Source organism: Pinus tabuliformis, chromosome X, assembly GCF_031772625.1.
Source record: "Pinus tabuliformis cultivar Carrire ecotype Pingquan chromosome X, CPIR1, whole genome shotgun sequence".
Lineage (NCBI taxonomy): Eukaryota > Viridiplantae > Streptophyta > Pinopsida > Pinales > Pinaceae > Pinus > Pinus tabuliformis.
Genome location: NC_142308.1, coordinates 6,767,894 through 6,783,621, shown reverse-complemented (window position 1 = coordinate 6,783,621; position 15,728 = coordinate 6,767,894). Strand labels below are relative to the sequence as shown.

Here is a 15,728-nt window from a genome sequence, read left to right as displayed (position 1 = left end):
AAATGCCTCGCCCCCTCCTTTTAACAGAAAAATCGCCATCCAATTAGCTAAAGTGCTTCCAATGGTCACTTTTTGGCCAGGATGTGCGGGACCCACAATTCTAGCGCAGCTCCTTCGTCGCAGCTCTCCTATGTGCCTTTCCTTGATTCGTCGCACAGCCCAATCACTTCGCGCAACCATCCTTTTGGTAGTGTATTTTATAGTCCCACACTCCCTTGCAACTTCCTGGAGTACTAAGACTATCCCACCTTCATATAGTCATTTCGCAAGGGTGGGATCACCCTTGTACAACTTTAATCGGCTCCCATTGACTTTTCCTGAAAACAATTCCTCGTTCAGCTTTGCGAGCTGAACTGCGCCTCCATCCGTAATCTCCTTAATAATATATGGCCCCAACCAATGCATTTGGAACTTCCCCAGAAACTTCGTGAACTTACTGTCATATAGTAATACCAAATCTCCATTCTTAAAGGTGCGTTGTTTAATATGGCGATCATGCCATGCCTTTTCGTGATCCTTCTGCACCTGCTGATGAAAACCTGCCAAGAAGCGATCTTCCTCCAACTCAACTAGTTGCATGAGGCGTTCTTCCATGGTATCTCGATTGGCCATGTCTGTAACTGTAGCAATCTGAAAACTTGGCATGATGTACTCCATCAACATTACAACTTCCTGTCCATAAACCAGTCTGAACGACGTTTGTCCCGTCAACTTTTTGTAGGTAGTTCTATATGCTCGTAGAACAACAAGTATGCACACATCCCAATCATTTCGCTTCACATTACAAATCTTCATTAAGGCATTCTCTAGGATTTTGTTAAATGCTTCCACTGTGTCGTTTTCTTGAGGATGATATGACGTACTGTTCTAGTGATACATATGGAATTCTTCGAGCAAAGAAACAATTGTTCCATTTAAGAAGTGCAAACGTCTATTGCTCATCAAGATTTTAGGGCAACCAAACTGAGACAATATATATTCAAAAATGAACTTTGCAGCTATTTCCGCGCTACAATCCTTTACAGGCTGCACCTTAGCCCACCTGGTTAAATATTCGGTCATTGTAATGATGTATCTGGCCCCTGTCTTCTTTCCTAGTGGTTGAATTGGCCCCACGAAGTCTATCGCCCACTTATCAAACGTCTGTAATGACACTTGCGGGTTTAGAGGCATTTCATCCCTTCGTAATGGTCTCCCCATTCTCTGGCAGACATCACATGCCCTACAATAATCCTTGGAATCCTTATGCACAATCGGCCACCATAGTCCTGCTCGTAGAATCTTTTGCATAGTTTCTCTTCCTGCATAATGTCCTCCTACAACCCCTCCATGTGCTTCAGTGAGGATACTTTGTCGTTCATAATCCGAGACATATCTATGCAACATTTCATCGGATCCCATTTTATACAATTGTCTAGCAATAACAGAGAAATTTGCAGCTCAAACCACTAATTCTTTCTTATGTTGTGTCGTATATCCTTCAGGAGCTGTTCCTATAGAAAATAATTCTATGTCTACGAAATGGTCACCTGTGACGTGCACAACAAAGAGTTGTGCATCAAGAAATCCTTCCTCCAGATTTGTAGGTTCGTCACCATTCTCAATCCACGAGAGGTGATCTGGTCCAACATTCAGTCGCCCTGGCTTCACAATTACTTCAAAGTCATATTCTTGAAAGAGCAGCAACCATCTATAGATCCCCCCCCCCCCAACACAGGCTTGTTGACCAGGTACTTCAAAGCAGAATGGTTTGTGTACATCTTGAAGTGTGCACCCAACAAATAGTGCCTGAATTTCTGGAGTGCATACACCATTGCTAGTCCTTCACGCTCTGTGGTTGAATAATTCTTTTCTGCCTTCGATAAATTTCTACTTGCAAATGCTATTGGATGGTCGATATCACCTTCACCTGGTTGGATTAGAAAGACCCCTAGTGCTATGCAGGAAGAATCGACATGTACGTGGAACTCCTTCTTCCAATTGGGGAACACTAGAATGGGTGTGGTGACCATTTTTTCCTTTAAGACATCCAAAATTGTCTGGCAATCATTGTCCCAGCAAAACGTCGCATCTTTTTTTCAGTAATTTTTCCATGGGTGCAATGATCTGCGCATATGCTTAGATGAACTTCCTATAATACCCTGTGTGGCCCAACATTGCGTGCAGTTGTTTCATATTCTTTGGAGGCTCCAGATTAATAATCACTGCAATTTTGGTAGGGTCTACCATCAACCCATTTTTGTAGACAACAGGGCCCAACAATATCCCATATGGTACACAAAATATGCATTTCTTCAGGTTAAGGGATATTTGATACTTTCGACAAGTATCCAACATGAGGCGAAGATTGGCAACATGTCTCTTTACTAATCCAAACACTGTCCAATCATCGAAGTAAACCTCCAAAAAATTATGAATAAATTCTTTGAAAGTTGCGACTACCACACTAGATAAGATTGTGGGGGCATTCTTAAGTCTGAAAGGCATAAATGTATACCAGAAACAACCCCATTTAGTCATGAAGGTGGTCTTACTCCTATCCTCTGGCGCGATCTTGATTTGATGGTACCCCGAGAAACCATCTATAAATGAATAGGCTTCTCGACCCCCAACATTCTCTAGTTCTTCATCTGTGAATGGCGCAGGAAATGGATCGTGGAAACAATCGTCGTTCAACTTCCTTAAGTCTACGCATATCCGAATCTCACCCTGCGTCTTCTTTTCTTGAACCACCATAGGACTAACCCAGTCTGATTCCTCGACAGGTTCAATAATCCCAACTGCAAGCATCTTATTTAATTCTTCACGCACTTTTTCCTTGTACTTAGGATTCAAGCGATAGGGGCACTACTTTACTAGCTTCACATGCAGCTTTAGAGTGATCTTCATAATGCCCAAATCCCCTACTATCCGTTTCAGATCAGAAAAATTAGTGTCCTGATACTCTCGCAGTAACTCTGTGACTTTGTCCACTATATCTTCATCCTAATATTCACCTATGTTTGTGAACTTCAGCTGCGCTTCCGAGCCAATATTCACCTGCTTGGTCTTCAAGGGATGTGAGATATTAGGGACTTCTACCTTTGGCCCTGCGACTACATGTTGTCCCTTTGACTCAGAAATGTTGATGTTCCTAGGATCTTCTTTGCCTTCCTTAGTGGTCACATTGTAACATTCGAGCGCATGGCACAACTGCGTACTCCAATCTGGTTGTACCCATGCAACAGGTTCTTCAGGAATTCTAAATATTGCAGCTTTGATCTCCTGTAATGATTCATCAATATACTCAAATCCATCCTTGAAGCTAAAAGTAAGCAGAAAGCTTTCCTTGAGAACATCCCATTCTGCGATTCCATGTCGCAACTTCGTTTCTAGATACCAGTTCATTAGGATCATATCCAAAGTATGGTAGAATATATGAACCCATTCTGGCTGTGGTTCTTGTTGCCATGCTTTTTTCCATCGAGCCAGATGCTTGTGTGGATCATCGTTCCTTGTATGTTTCTCCGTAATGTGGGTATTGGCATACTCAAACCACAACTTCATCATCCGCTGATATTTCTTCTAGTCTGCAAAGTTGTTCTTATGCGTACCCCACCATCTGGCAAGCGTAGTTCTCAATGCGATGTCTAATGCTTGGAATTGATGTTCCTCCGATACATCCCTTTCAAATTTATCCATAAATAAATTGACATCTGTTAAACCATCATAATATGGTAAGTTGCATACATCAGTGGATATACATCGGAGTGACTTTGTAATCATGTTGCATCGCATTGACGACACCTCATGCAACCTGTTTTTCCAGTGACCGAGATCCTCATCCTCATCTGAATTGTAGGAGCTGTCCTTCTCCATGTAATTCACTCATCCACCGTAGGATTGATCCAATCTTGATCTCGCGTAGTTAGCTTATAGATTTACTCAATATCGTCCTCCTCATCATAATTGCGGATTGGTTTAGTATATCGCGTACCCGCGACTGGATCCAATGGAACAATAACCCTTAGTTCCTTCTTTTCAAATGTGATACTGTGCTTCTTAAGGTTGATGATTGCATTCATATCAATTTCCCAATTAATCCCAAGCAATGCTGGGTATGGATTATTGTCATCCACTATTTCTATCACTTCATAATCGACTATGGCATGCGCCCCTTCAATATCCAAAGTCACCCCATGTAGGCACCCCAAAGGAATAACCTTTTGCTGATTCACCATTCTTAGTTTGATTAGGGACCACTGTAGTGCTGGTCTTCCCATTCTTTCCCAGTTTTTCTTCGGCAGAACATTTTCATCAGACCCCAAATCAAGAATTACCTAGTCCATTTCGAATTCTCCAATCTGGGTAGTCAATCTCATTTCGTGACCAATCCTTTTCTTACTCTTGTCCACCTTATGTACTATGCACTATTCTGGCAATGGCTTATTCTTTCTGGTGCAATGATCTATCAACTCTTGTAGTCCCTCTACTAATTTTTGGTCCCTCAGGAGCTTCATGCAGGTTTGTAAGAAAGATGCCATCAATGATGGATGTGTTTTTGCCACAGTACTAACTCCTTCAGGTTTCTCTGTGTGCAAGATAATTCTAATACACTAGGAAATGGTCCTTATCGTGACCATGGCCCTTACATGTCAAACACCATACTTCCGCGCGAATCTCATTCTGAACTTATTTTCTGTTTTCTAGGCTTTACAACTCCATATGCAGGCTAGCCAACTGTGATTGAATCTGTTGCACTCCCAGATTCGTATCCTGAATAGGTGATGCTTCCAATTTCATATCAATCTCTAGCACCTCAGCCTGCATTCCAATCTTCTACAGCAACAATGGAAACCTCAAGTGGGGTAGTAGCGAAGCAATGTACCAGTCCTTATGTTGATCATTTGTGATCTGCATATTAGCTTGCTGGAGCAAACATTTCAACCTCTGATCAAAGTCCCACGCGGACTCATTCACCTTCTGCTGGATCTATTTGACCTCTACTACCAACTGGGCTTGTGACTTAGGCTTCTTGAATTCATTTTTTAGCGCTTTCTTAGTTTCCTTCAGTGTTGCATTTGGATGAGTCAAACAAAACTTGATATACCAACTCAGTGCTCTATCTTGCAATGTCGTGACCAGCTGTGCTTTCTTCAGGTCATCATTTGTAATCTGCTATGACTTCCACATAACATTTGCTACAAACCAAAATTGCTCAGGTTCTTCTGTCCCTAGACCCTTGAATATGGGCATCTTCATAGTGTTCACCATGTTGAATAGTGGAGGTGGTGGTGGAGACAGAGGTGTAGGTGTGGGTGTGTGAGGTGGAGGTGATGGCGGAGGTGGAGTGTGTTATCACTAGGAACTATAGTTCATGTATATAAGGTTGTCCATAAGTTTTTATAAAGTCTTGAAGTCTTGTAAATAGGTTTGTTAGTATATGTCAATTTCAAATTTGAAATTCAAGAGTTATTGGTGTGAATTCGTGTAAAGGAAAAATCATTTGACACCCTCCATCATTGTTAGTTAAAGCATGTCATGTCATTGGTACTTTGCACAGTTTCGCAGCGCGGGTATGATGTCTTTGGTACTTGCGCAGTTTCGTAGCGCGGGTGTGATTGGTCAGTTTAGCTGCAAAATAATGTTTTCGTGTTTTCGCAGCGCTCTGTTTGTCAGCGATTTCGTAGCGCATCCTGTTAAATTTGAATTGCCCGCGCTACGAAATCGGGGTTTCAGGGTTTTTTGCAGCGTTTTTCTCTGAATGTCAAATCCAAGAGTAGTGAGTCACAAGTCCGTTTATGATTGTCATTTCACACCCTCTCCATGTCATGATAAGCCATTATTTCGCCATAAGGTCCGAAGTCATGTAGTTGTGTGTCAGTTTAGGGGATGTTATAAGAGGTGGTCATTTCATAATGGGTTCTTCATATCATATGAACGTGTTTGCTATATGAAAAGCTCAAGTCTATATTTAAACGGACTACTGCAAGCGAGCCTGCTCTCCAAAGCTGAAGATTGTTTTCGTGCTACAAGCTACCATCAGTCCCTTGTGTAAAAATATTCAAAGAAGCATGGAAAGAAAGGAACACCGTTCTGGTAAATGTGTGAGAATAGAGCCGGAGGGGTTAGATGTTACTCTCGGGGATGAGGAGGTAGCAAAGGCATTTCGAAGTGCTGGCTGCTGGCGATTTTGCGAAAAATTGAAGGGAGGACATGCAGAAGTGACCAAGGCTTTCGCATTGAACTTCACTGGACTGAATTCGAAGGTGGCCATGTTGGAGTTTCCGGTGTCCCCTGAGGTTATTTCCACTGTCACAGAAATCCCAAGGGGTGGCCAAGAATGGTTCAAGAATTTCAAGTTTGACATGGGTCCATGCAAGGAGTTTTTGAAGGCACCTTATGCAGATGAAGATCTCACTAAAGCTGTCCCAAGGAGCTATCTAAAGGAGAATTATGCTATGCTATTGACATGTATCCAGAAGTATCTGACATGTGAGGGTAGGTACAATAAAGTTTACTCCTACCACTTCAAGCTTCTGCTACACTTCACTGGTAAGAGTTCAATAGACATACCTTTTTACTTGTTCAGGAGTATTAGCAAAATGTGTGATAAGATTCAGTTAAAGAAAGATGCTTATGAAACATCCCTTTTTCATCATGGTTTAGTAAAATTGTTGGTGTTGGATAGTTTACAAAAAATTGGTAAAGACTGGGATTCATTTGTGTTTATGGCCGGTTTCCCAAGTAAAACAGGCCTCACTCCATTACCTGTAAGACAAAGAGAAGAAAGGAGTGAGGAAACTACTTTGGCTGAAATTAGGAGAGAAGTAACAGACCATAAGAAGCCCAAAGCTAAAATAAAGAAATCAGAGAGGTCTGTAGCAGTTAAAGAAACACCTGAAGCATCAATGAAGAAAACTCCTAAGCCAGCAGTTAAAGAGATACTTGAAGCATCAGTAGATAAAACTCCAAAATCATCTAGAGTATCTGAAAAGGAAACCCCTAAGTCATCTCCTAAGGAAACACCTCAGTCATCAAAACAGAAGACTCACAAAAGAAAAGATGAAGCTAAATCCAGTGAAGTTGAAAGGGTTTCAAGGGTGAGAACTAGAGGCCAACTAAGCAAAGAAAAAGGAAAGTCAGTCCCTGTGGAAGAAAGTCCTATTTCAAAGGGTAGTTTAAATGACTTACTTGAAGCCATTGAATTGGAACAAGATCATCCAATCCAAATTGAACCACTTGAACTTGAGCAAGATCAATTGGTACCACCAATGCATATTGATCTAACACAATCCTCACCTGAAAGTTCTAAAAGGTCAAGGGCTTCTAAAAGGTTAAAGTTTGAAGAACCAAGTGAAGAATATGCCTTTAAACCACGCAGACCAGTGACTAGAAGGCAAATTAAAGAAGTGGAGAGAGCTCAGAAAGAGAAAGCACCTTCGGAAATGCCTAGGACAGAGGCACTTGAAATCTTCTCTGAAACAGTCCAAGCAGCTAAAAGCAAGAACAAGGATAATAAGGTTGTTATCAGTCAAAGTGGAAATGTGATTGCCATTAAGAAACAAGCTGGAGCATCAAAGGAAGTAATACCTCAGGTTCAAAATGTTTTTAAAGAAAAGGCAGTAAGATATACAAGTTACAAGAAAGCTGTAATGAAGGGTAAAACAAGTTTGATCAGTCAGGCTAGCTCGGTATCTGATGCATATGTATGGACAGTGCCAGCTCTAAAGCAGGCAAAGATTATGAAACAAATGAATGCAAGTTTAAGAGCAGAGAACAAGATGTTAAAAGAAGAAGTCATCAGCCTGAAAGGGAAGCTAGACAAACTAGCTAAATGATCCAAGGAGGAATGTGCTTCCCAAATTTTGATATATTTTGGTTATCATCTTTTTAAAGCTTTTTGAGACTTTTTGATGTCCTTGCACCTGTATAGAATGACTGAAGAAATCACAGACTTGAGTTATTGTTGCTGTAAGGTTCATGTGTTTAATTTTGATGACCTACAGCAGTTTCGTAGCGCGCTACGAAACTGCTGTAGATGACTGTTTATATTGAAAACTTGAGTTTGAATGCTGAGGTCAGCAAATGTTTAAAGAGATGACTTAATGCCAGCATGGAGACTATAGAAAGTCAGTCAGATGTTTAAAAAAGGATGCCAGGTGTAAGTATTCGAAGAAAAGGTGAAGTTTTATCTTTTGTTGAAAGTTTCACTTTATGTCCGAATTTTTAGGGTTATGATAGAGCTGCCGAGATGTTAAATGGTACACCTGTCCAGTTATGGGATGACCAGATCATTAGTTTTCTTCAGTCACACGGGACTATCATGGGATTAAATGGCTTGAAATTGGATCATTAATGCATGAACATCAATGGGAGGCAAAAACCGTGAATATAGGGTTCATATTCTTATTGGTTGATGAATCATCTGTGCATCAGGCATCCGAGGCTGTTCATCCATTGAATATGCTTTCAGTTTGGATTGGTTATTATTGTAATGCTACAGGTGGCAAGCTCCAAGAATGCAGCAAAGTATACGAGGAGATAGACTTAAAGTGCCAATGTGATGGAGTCCTCTGTTTTCGTAGCATCCTATCTCTTGTAATTAATTAGCTTGTTTATGTTATAGTTAAGGTCATTAATGACAGAATTCCGAGCTCCCTTCATGCTTGTTGAGGAGTCTCAGGTAGTAGTTTTCGATGGGCTATATATAGAAATAACTCATATGTAAAAAAGGTTGGATATTTTATAGAAAAACAGAGTTGTTTTGGGCCATTGTAAGACCTTTTTGACAGTAATAGTAAAACAGTGTTATTCTCTTCTCAAGATTCTCGATGGATTGTCATGTTCAAATATAATGATGGTGTTTTATACTTTATGTTATTTTATAGTCTTGTTGTAATGCAATCACTCAGAATTCATAATCATATGCTCTGACTTCCTGTGTATTCAGCAAGCTATGTTTTGGTGGAGTATGTTTGACATGTAATGCAAAGAGCCTTGATTTCCATGAGATGACCATGTTTTCCTTGTTTACTTAATATAATAGACTCCATAGCCCAATGAGAACCAGTTTGATGTGTTTCCAACCAGCTTTGCTTTCATGATTAAATAAGGAGTTAGCCATCCATTGTTTGAAGGATTTTATCAAGAGTTTGTGAGAGAGCCCTCTCTGATCAAAGAGGCTAATTTTTGGTCTAAAGATAGGTTGAAATAGTTACATGAAATCTCGCTTGGTTGCAGCCCTCAGTAGTGATTTTGTGATAACAGAGTGGATGGATGTGGTATTCCTGCGATACCCTGATTTACCATCTACAACACACCTTGAGGTGTTTTCATAATATTAATTTCTTTGTCACTATCAGACGCTCCCAAGCGAGGACTATACTCATCACCTAAATCTAGATCTCTTCTGAACGTCTTTCCATTTCACGTAGTTCCCGTCAAGTCTCTTCTAAACATTAATTCAACTGCATAACCCTTTTCTCACACAATATAATTTTAATCCAAGTTTTCAGGGACTTCAGATACTTACCTCTTGGTCCTTGAAAAACTGACGTTCAACTTCACTATAACTGGCAGATCTAATGATCACGAACTCAGTAATGAAACACCCAAAATGTTATCGATCCAGTAATCGACAGCCCTCACGATCTTGTTTTCTAAAGATTCTAGACGCCTTACCAACTCTGGAGTCCACAAAATAGGGTTATCCAACTTCCACGTACCTTGACTGTCCGCCAATTTAGACAACCACTCATGTAATTTTCATAGAAAAGAGTAGAAGAAAATTTTGTGTTCGTCTGTATATAGGTATCTATTCAACCACTCTTCCTTCAATAGGTGCGGATTCCTATTTTCCTGGGCTGCAAATTCATGTAGCTTCCGATCTATCCACTTCTCGATCTCCTTCTTAGTTGGGAACCATTTATTTGACATCACACATTCCTCAGACAGATCCTAGTCCCAACAACAAAACCATTTGTTGGATTGAGGGGGTCTAGACCCAGGTTCAGAGTTAGTTGCACCAACCAACAAAACCCTACACTATTTGGCCCTTTCAGCAACAACCCGTGTAGCGCAGGCTGCAGTCTCACTCGAGACACTATTGGGGGATGATAGAACCAATTTTCTACATCTAGAGGTCTGCGTGATGGGATTTTGTTATTTCTAGGGCTTTATTCAAAGCTCCGCGAACCCTAATCCTTAAAACACGGGAATTACAGTAACTTACAGATAACAGTTTCTAACCGTGCACCGATTGCTTTAAACATTCATATCATCAAGTAAATTAACAGATCTAACACTTTAGTGCATTCATTAAGTGTTTCTTATGAAAATTGAAATAAACAGAGCGAATTCACAATAAATGCATAAGTAAACATAAACGCACAGATACACAGATATTGCTCCAAAATATTCTTTATTATGTTTGGATCTTCTATTACAGACTCTTTCTTCCCTGCGCACACAACTACAGGGGCCCACACACTCAGCTACGAACTTACCAAGGTATCCATGCACATAACTGTAGGAGCCTTCCCATTCACCTAAGTAAAGAAAATAGATTCTTCTAACTTAGATCACTTTCTCATACATAGATATTCAATGGATAAATATCTCCTATGACTCCCTATGACTCCTTTCCATATCATCTTGTTTTTACAATACCATGGCCCATGAACCATGGGCAAGTCAAAAAACTACTTAACTTATAACAAACTAAGGGGCTTTGACCTTCCTAAAACCCCTTTGAATCCTAATGACCTTTGCGCTCCTCTCCTTAAAATGCAGAGACTTTACAAAAATATAAAACTATTTGCAAAATTGACCCGAGGGGACCCTGTCCCAGCAAAAATATCATGGGAAATTAACATGGGTCAACACCATTACAAAAAACCATGGTACATTACCATGGGTCAACAACATCAGAAAATACCATGGGACATTACCATGGATCAATACCATGGGTCTAGACCACGAATATATTTAAACCATGGGTAGGGGGGAAAAAGGAACAAATATATATACGCAAAAAACAAAAAAGAGTGTGAGTAGATGTGTGTAACATACCCTCTACTATCTCTAGCCCCAACTAGGGGTAGAAGGAGGTAGTTACTAAGCTAACCCAACCTCCAAAGTCTGGTTATGGATATGGGGTCTAAAGTTTTCAACCTTTTCTAACTTTCTTAAAAACTAGAATGAACATCATCCTTGCTTCATCTTGTCGAGACTTTTCCAATGATATAACATTTGCTTCATCCAACTCTTGGATCAATAGATATGGCTGGTTAGAGTTTGGCCACTCAGATAGTGCCACATCATCTTGACCTACCACGTGGCGTCCACATGGATATTCAAGTCAGGCTCTCACTGTCACATAGCAAAATTACCTTAGTTATTGACCTATCGATATTGGATTCATGTATCAAATCCTCTTTGCAGCTTTAAAGGCCCAACTGTAACATAATATTTAATTCATATATATATATATATATATATATATATATATATATATATATATATATATATATATATATATATATATATATATATATATATCTATATATATATATACACACACACATGTAGGCATGAGCCCATTGAGACCACATCACCTTGGTATTAAAATCCCAATGGGTTCTAATGTTATTCCCTACTGAAATGGCCAGGGACGACCCTCGAGGTTACTTGTCATTGCACTCTTCACATTAATGCTTAGCCTGCCCCCTTTCCCTGTAAACAAACTCATTCACACCACACGAAATTTGTCTCCATTGAATAGGCCCTACGCACCATGTCACCCTAGGATTTAAATATCAAGAATTATACCCTATCCTCCATTCGAAACCTCTAAGGTCTAGGGTCCAGGATGACATCACTGGTCCTAAAATTTGGGGAAATGTCATCGCTTGCCACATCCTCACGTTATATACCACGTAACTGTGGATTCCACCGTAGAGTTTTCCTGTATAATTTAATTGGGGGTCTTCCCTTTGTCGTTTTGCACTAGGCATTCAACCGACCCCACTATGCCACATAATCTCAAACACTTGATCCCAGGAGTTTCCCTTAGTGCTCCCCTTGAGAATTTCAGGGACAAAGTGTCTAGGTCATTCGACGACCATGGCACTCACCCATCGATGACCTATATTTCTCTTTCTTAAGCACCTACCCACTATGCTTGGTCATGGGATCAAAAAGGATTTATATCATTCCTCTGAAGTCTTGAACTTAATAATTCCAGCCATGCACTTTGTAATTTTTAATGCGCGTATAAGGGCCTTTTCCTGGGCCCTCATCGAGTAGTTTGTAAATATGTAAACATACAAGAGTGTATGCAAGCTTTTTGGGCTACTTCTCTTGAGCTTTGTCGCGACTTGGTTGTGACTATTAGGCCACTACACACTTATATTCAAATATTTACATTATTATAAAATTACACTATCTCTTCTACACACAAACTTTTTATACCAATTCAAAGTCTCAAGATGCACATAGGAGTAACCAACTCCTAAGTACTAACTTAGACAATTATCATCCATGTTGCTAACTAGTAACAATAACAAAAAGAGCATGAAAAAGCATTAGTATATCATTCTTTAGGGATCAATCATCCCTCATCATTTGTACAACATTTAGAATGATTTATTCACATAAGAATTTAACATTCCTCAACAGTGACATAAACATTAAACCAACATGTTACCATGTGCAAAGCACTAGCCTTCCTGGGCTTATAAACTAGAAATACAAATCTTTTAGCCATTATTTTAGCAGAGTATTCTTGTCACAAATATTTACACATATCTTCGACATTAAAGCACACATACCATAGCTCTAAACTAACAACTTATGAGATTCAAACATTCATTAAAGAAATTTTTTCTAGACTAGGAGTATGCTCACTCATCACAGATGTGTAAATCAGTCCATATTCATTCCTTTAAGACGATGGGTAACATTCATATAGGAATGCCTCATTCCTCAGTGCTACAAGCCATGATAAAGCAATACATTTAACAAACATAAATCATTAATAACACAAGGTTCATAAACATACACTTTTCTTTGATAGTTTTAACTAGAAAACTAATATTGGGACTTCAACTCTTCACCCAACCATAGACAAGATGTAGCCAAGTATTTCTTGCAATTGTCACCCTCGATCCATATTCCAGAGCTTGAGTTAGAGTGCTTTCAGAGGAATTTTAAACTGATTTTATTAGCTGAAATAGGGTGTCTTGAGGTTGCCTCACCTCCACCCACCAACTATTAAAATCAAATAAACATAGTGAACCACTTCACTCACATATAATCATCATCCACCCAGAGAATTAAATCAATATCATTAGTTGAAATAGGTTGTCTCAAGGCCACACTACCTTCACCCACTAGCTATTCAACCATTTCACCTTAGGAAGGGAACACTTTCCTTTAGACAGAGGGACTTAAAATACAACATCTCAACATCTTCAGGATTTAGACACAGTGAGTCTCAATTCAGATGTAGAGAGAGCTATATATACTAAATAACATGGATGGTTTATCAACTATGTTACCTTTGAAGGAATAATAGTGCACTTTCCAACAACTTAGTGGAATCTTCCACCTATATTCTCAATCCAAATCCCATGGGACTATCATCAGGTGTTATCAACCCACTAGCCATGGGTGCCTCCACCTCTCAATGGTTATCAACCAACATAGTCTCGAATGGATTTATTATCCTTGTAAGGAACAACCATTTCTCTGTGATTATCATTCAACTAACCTTATGGGTTTCTCATTTGGATATCATCAAACCTTGTCTTCTCCCTGAATTCTCTCAGTCCTCATATCATTTCCTTCTGTCTCAGCTATTCAACTTTCTCATCAGGAGTCTCTCAGCCTCTTTTCTCTTTTCAACAAGATCTTCTCAACCTCCTTTGCTTGTCTTCCTCAGGAGTATATCAACCTCATGTTATTGGGGTTGTTCTTTCTATGTTCACATAGGGTCTCTTCCTTTAGTTCTTGGAGAATGGTATTTCCTTCCTCTTGGCCACGATGGTTCTCTCATTCCCCCCAGTGATCTATGGGGTCCAACCGCCTTTGTATTTTCATGGGTCTGTGTAGGCCTTCCTCGTGCCCAACATAACCCATTCTTCTTCATGGGATTGTCCTTGTTTTCAATAGACTTAATAACATAGTTAGGTCCATTAAAACCACTCAGTCATCCCATGACTGATATTTAAACAACCCATTTCCTCAAGCAATGGAATATGTGTCCCTCTCTCAACCATTTTTAATTGTATGGTTACATAATTACAAGGTAATTATTTCCAATGCTTACAAGGGGAACTAACCCACAGGGGATGGAAAAATCTATACCCCATTAGAAGAACACCGTCCTTGGTGTTATATGACTGAACAAAAAATAGAAACATGCTTTAAAACTAAGCATAATTGATTTAGAGCTTTATATACATAACTCTATACAATTACAATTTACATATACAGTCACTTGCCTAATAACTCAATGGATAAATATACCCATTAAATTTACCATCTTTCAATGGCTCTTTTGTAGTGTTCTTGGTTCTTTTGTTGCACTTTCTAATGTCTTCAAGTTGTTGCAGTCATCTTTTCAGTGAACTTCATTCACCCAAACTAGGCAATCCATTATCCTACATCACAATATAAAATTTCTCAAGGGACTCATTGCATAGGGAATCACAATGAAATCAAAGCATACCCTCATGAATCGATCCCTCCAACAGTCTAATCCCTGCAATATTACTTATAAAAATGGTCATTAATTATTTCGCAAGAATGATCCCTAACAATAACCTATCCATCAATGTAGTGTTTAATATAATCATTTATTTATTAGCATGTGATGAACTCGATGCATGCTTACATATATCAATGGAGTAAAGGTTGATAGAACCTCCTTTGTGCCATTCTCATGGCTATAATATCACTGTCCATTATTCAATGGACTAATCCAACCCACTAGGTTGTTCCAGGTTTCTTGAAACCCATTGGGTAGCCTTATCAGGTTACCTAATCATGGAAATTGCAATTCATGCCACCCACATAGTCATATTTTTAGGGATAACTTGCTTGCCCCGTTACTATGATGGATATCTACCAAAACCCTATCATACTAGACACATATATGTTCCTTCACTACATCATAGTACGAAGATGAATTTCTGTACATATACATGTTTTTTTTTTCTAGGTTAAGACTAAACTAAGTACCCACGGGGAATTGAACCAGTGACCTATCGCAAGGAGTGCCTTAACAACGCACCATTCACCGTCAATCCAAAGCCACGTGGGCTCTGTACATATACATGTTGGTCATGCAATTTTAAAGTTTTAGTAAGCCTCCCTTTTTATGTCATTACCATGGTTGCTCTGTCATAGTCCATTTATTCTTACTCAACCAATCCACTTGGATATTACACTCTTCCTTGCTACCTTCAATTATCCTTCATTTATTCATACACCGGGCTTCATTAGGATCTACGTTCCACGTTACATTCCACTCAACCCTTCCCTAGAGCTCCATTATCTTAGATCCACATCCAAAAATTTCCCAAGACCCAAAACATATAAGGAAAAAATAAAATAAGATTAAAATTAAAAACAATTCATAACAACGATACAAACATAAACAATGATGCATGGCTATGCGCAAGTCAATAGAAAAATACTAAATAAGTATGAGCACAAATCAATATGTAAAATGATAAATCAAG

At 39.3% G+C, this 15,728-nt stretch overlaps 1 protein-coding gene across 1 annotated transcript; it reads right to left on the bottom strand.

Annotated features, from left to right (window-relative positions):
- Window positions 1-258: 258 nt before the first annotated feature.
- LOC149138007 (uncharacterized) lies at window positions 259-795 on the bottom strand. The gene is made up of 2 exons (XM_089450214.1): window positions 526-795; window positions 259-411 (listed from the first exon to the last, which is right to left on the bottom strand). Exons 1-2 carry the CDS (start codon window positions 793-795, stop codon window positions 259-261), a joined length of 423 nt encoding a protein of 140 aa, XP_089306340.1.
- Window positions 796-15,728: the final 14,933 nt, after the last annotated feature.

Excerpts from the sequence above, each read along its gene's own strand:
- LOC149138007 (XM_089450214.1), bottom strand. The coding sequence starts at position 795 with ATGAAGATTTGTAATGTGAAGCGAAATGATTGGGATGTGTGCATACTT. Across the intron at positions 412-525 it reads TGGCAGGTTTTCATCAGCAG|TTCCAAATGCATTGGTTGGG; the intron begins GTGCAGAAGGAT and ends TTTCTGGGGAAG.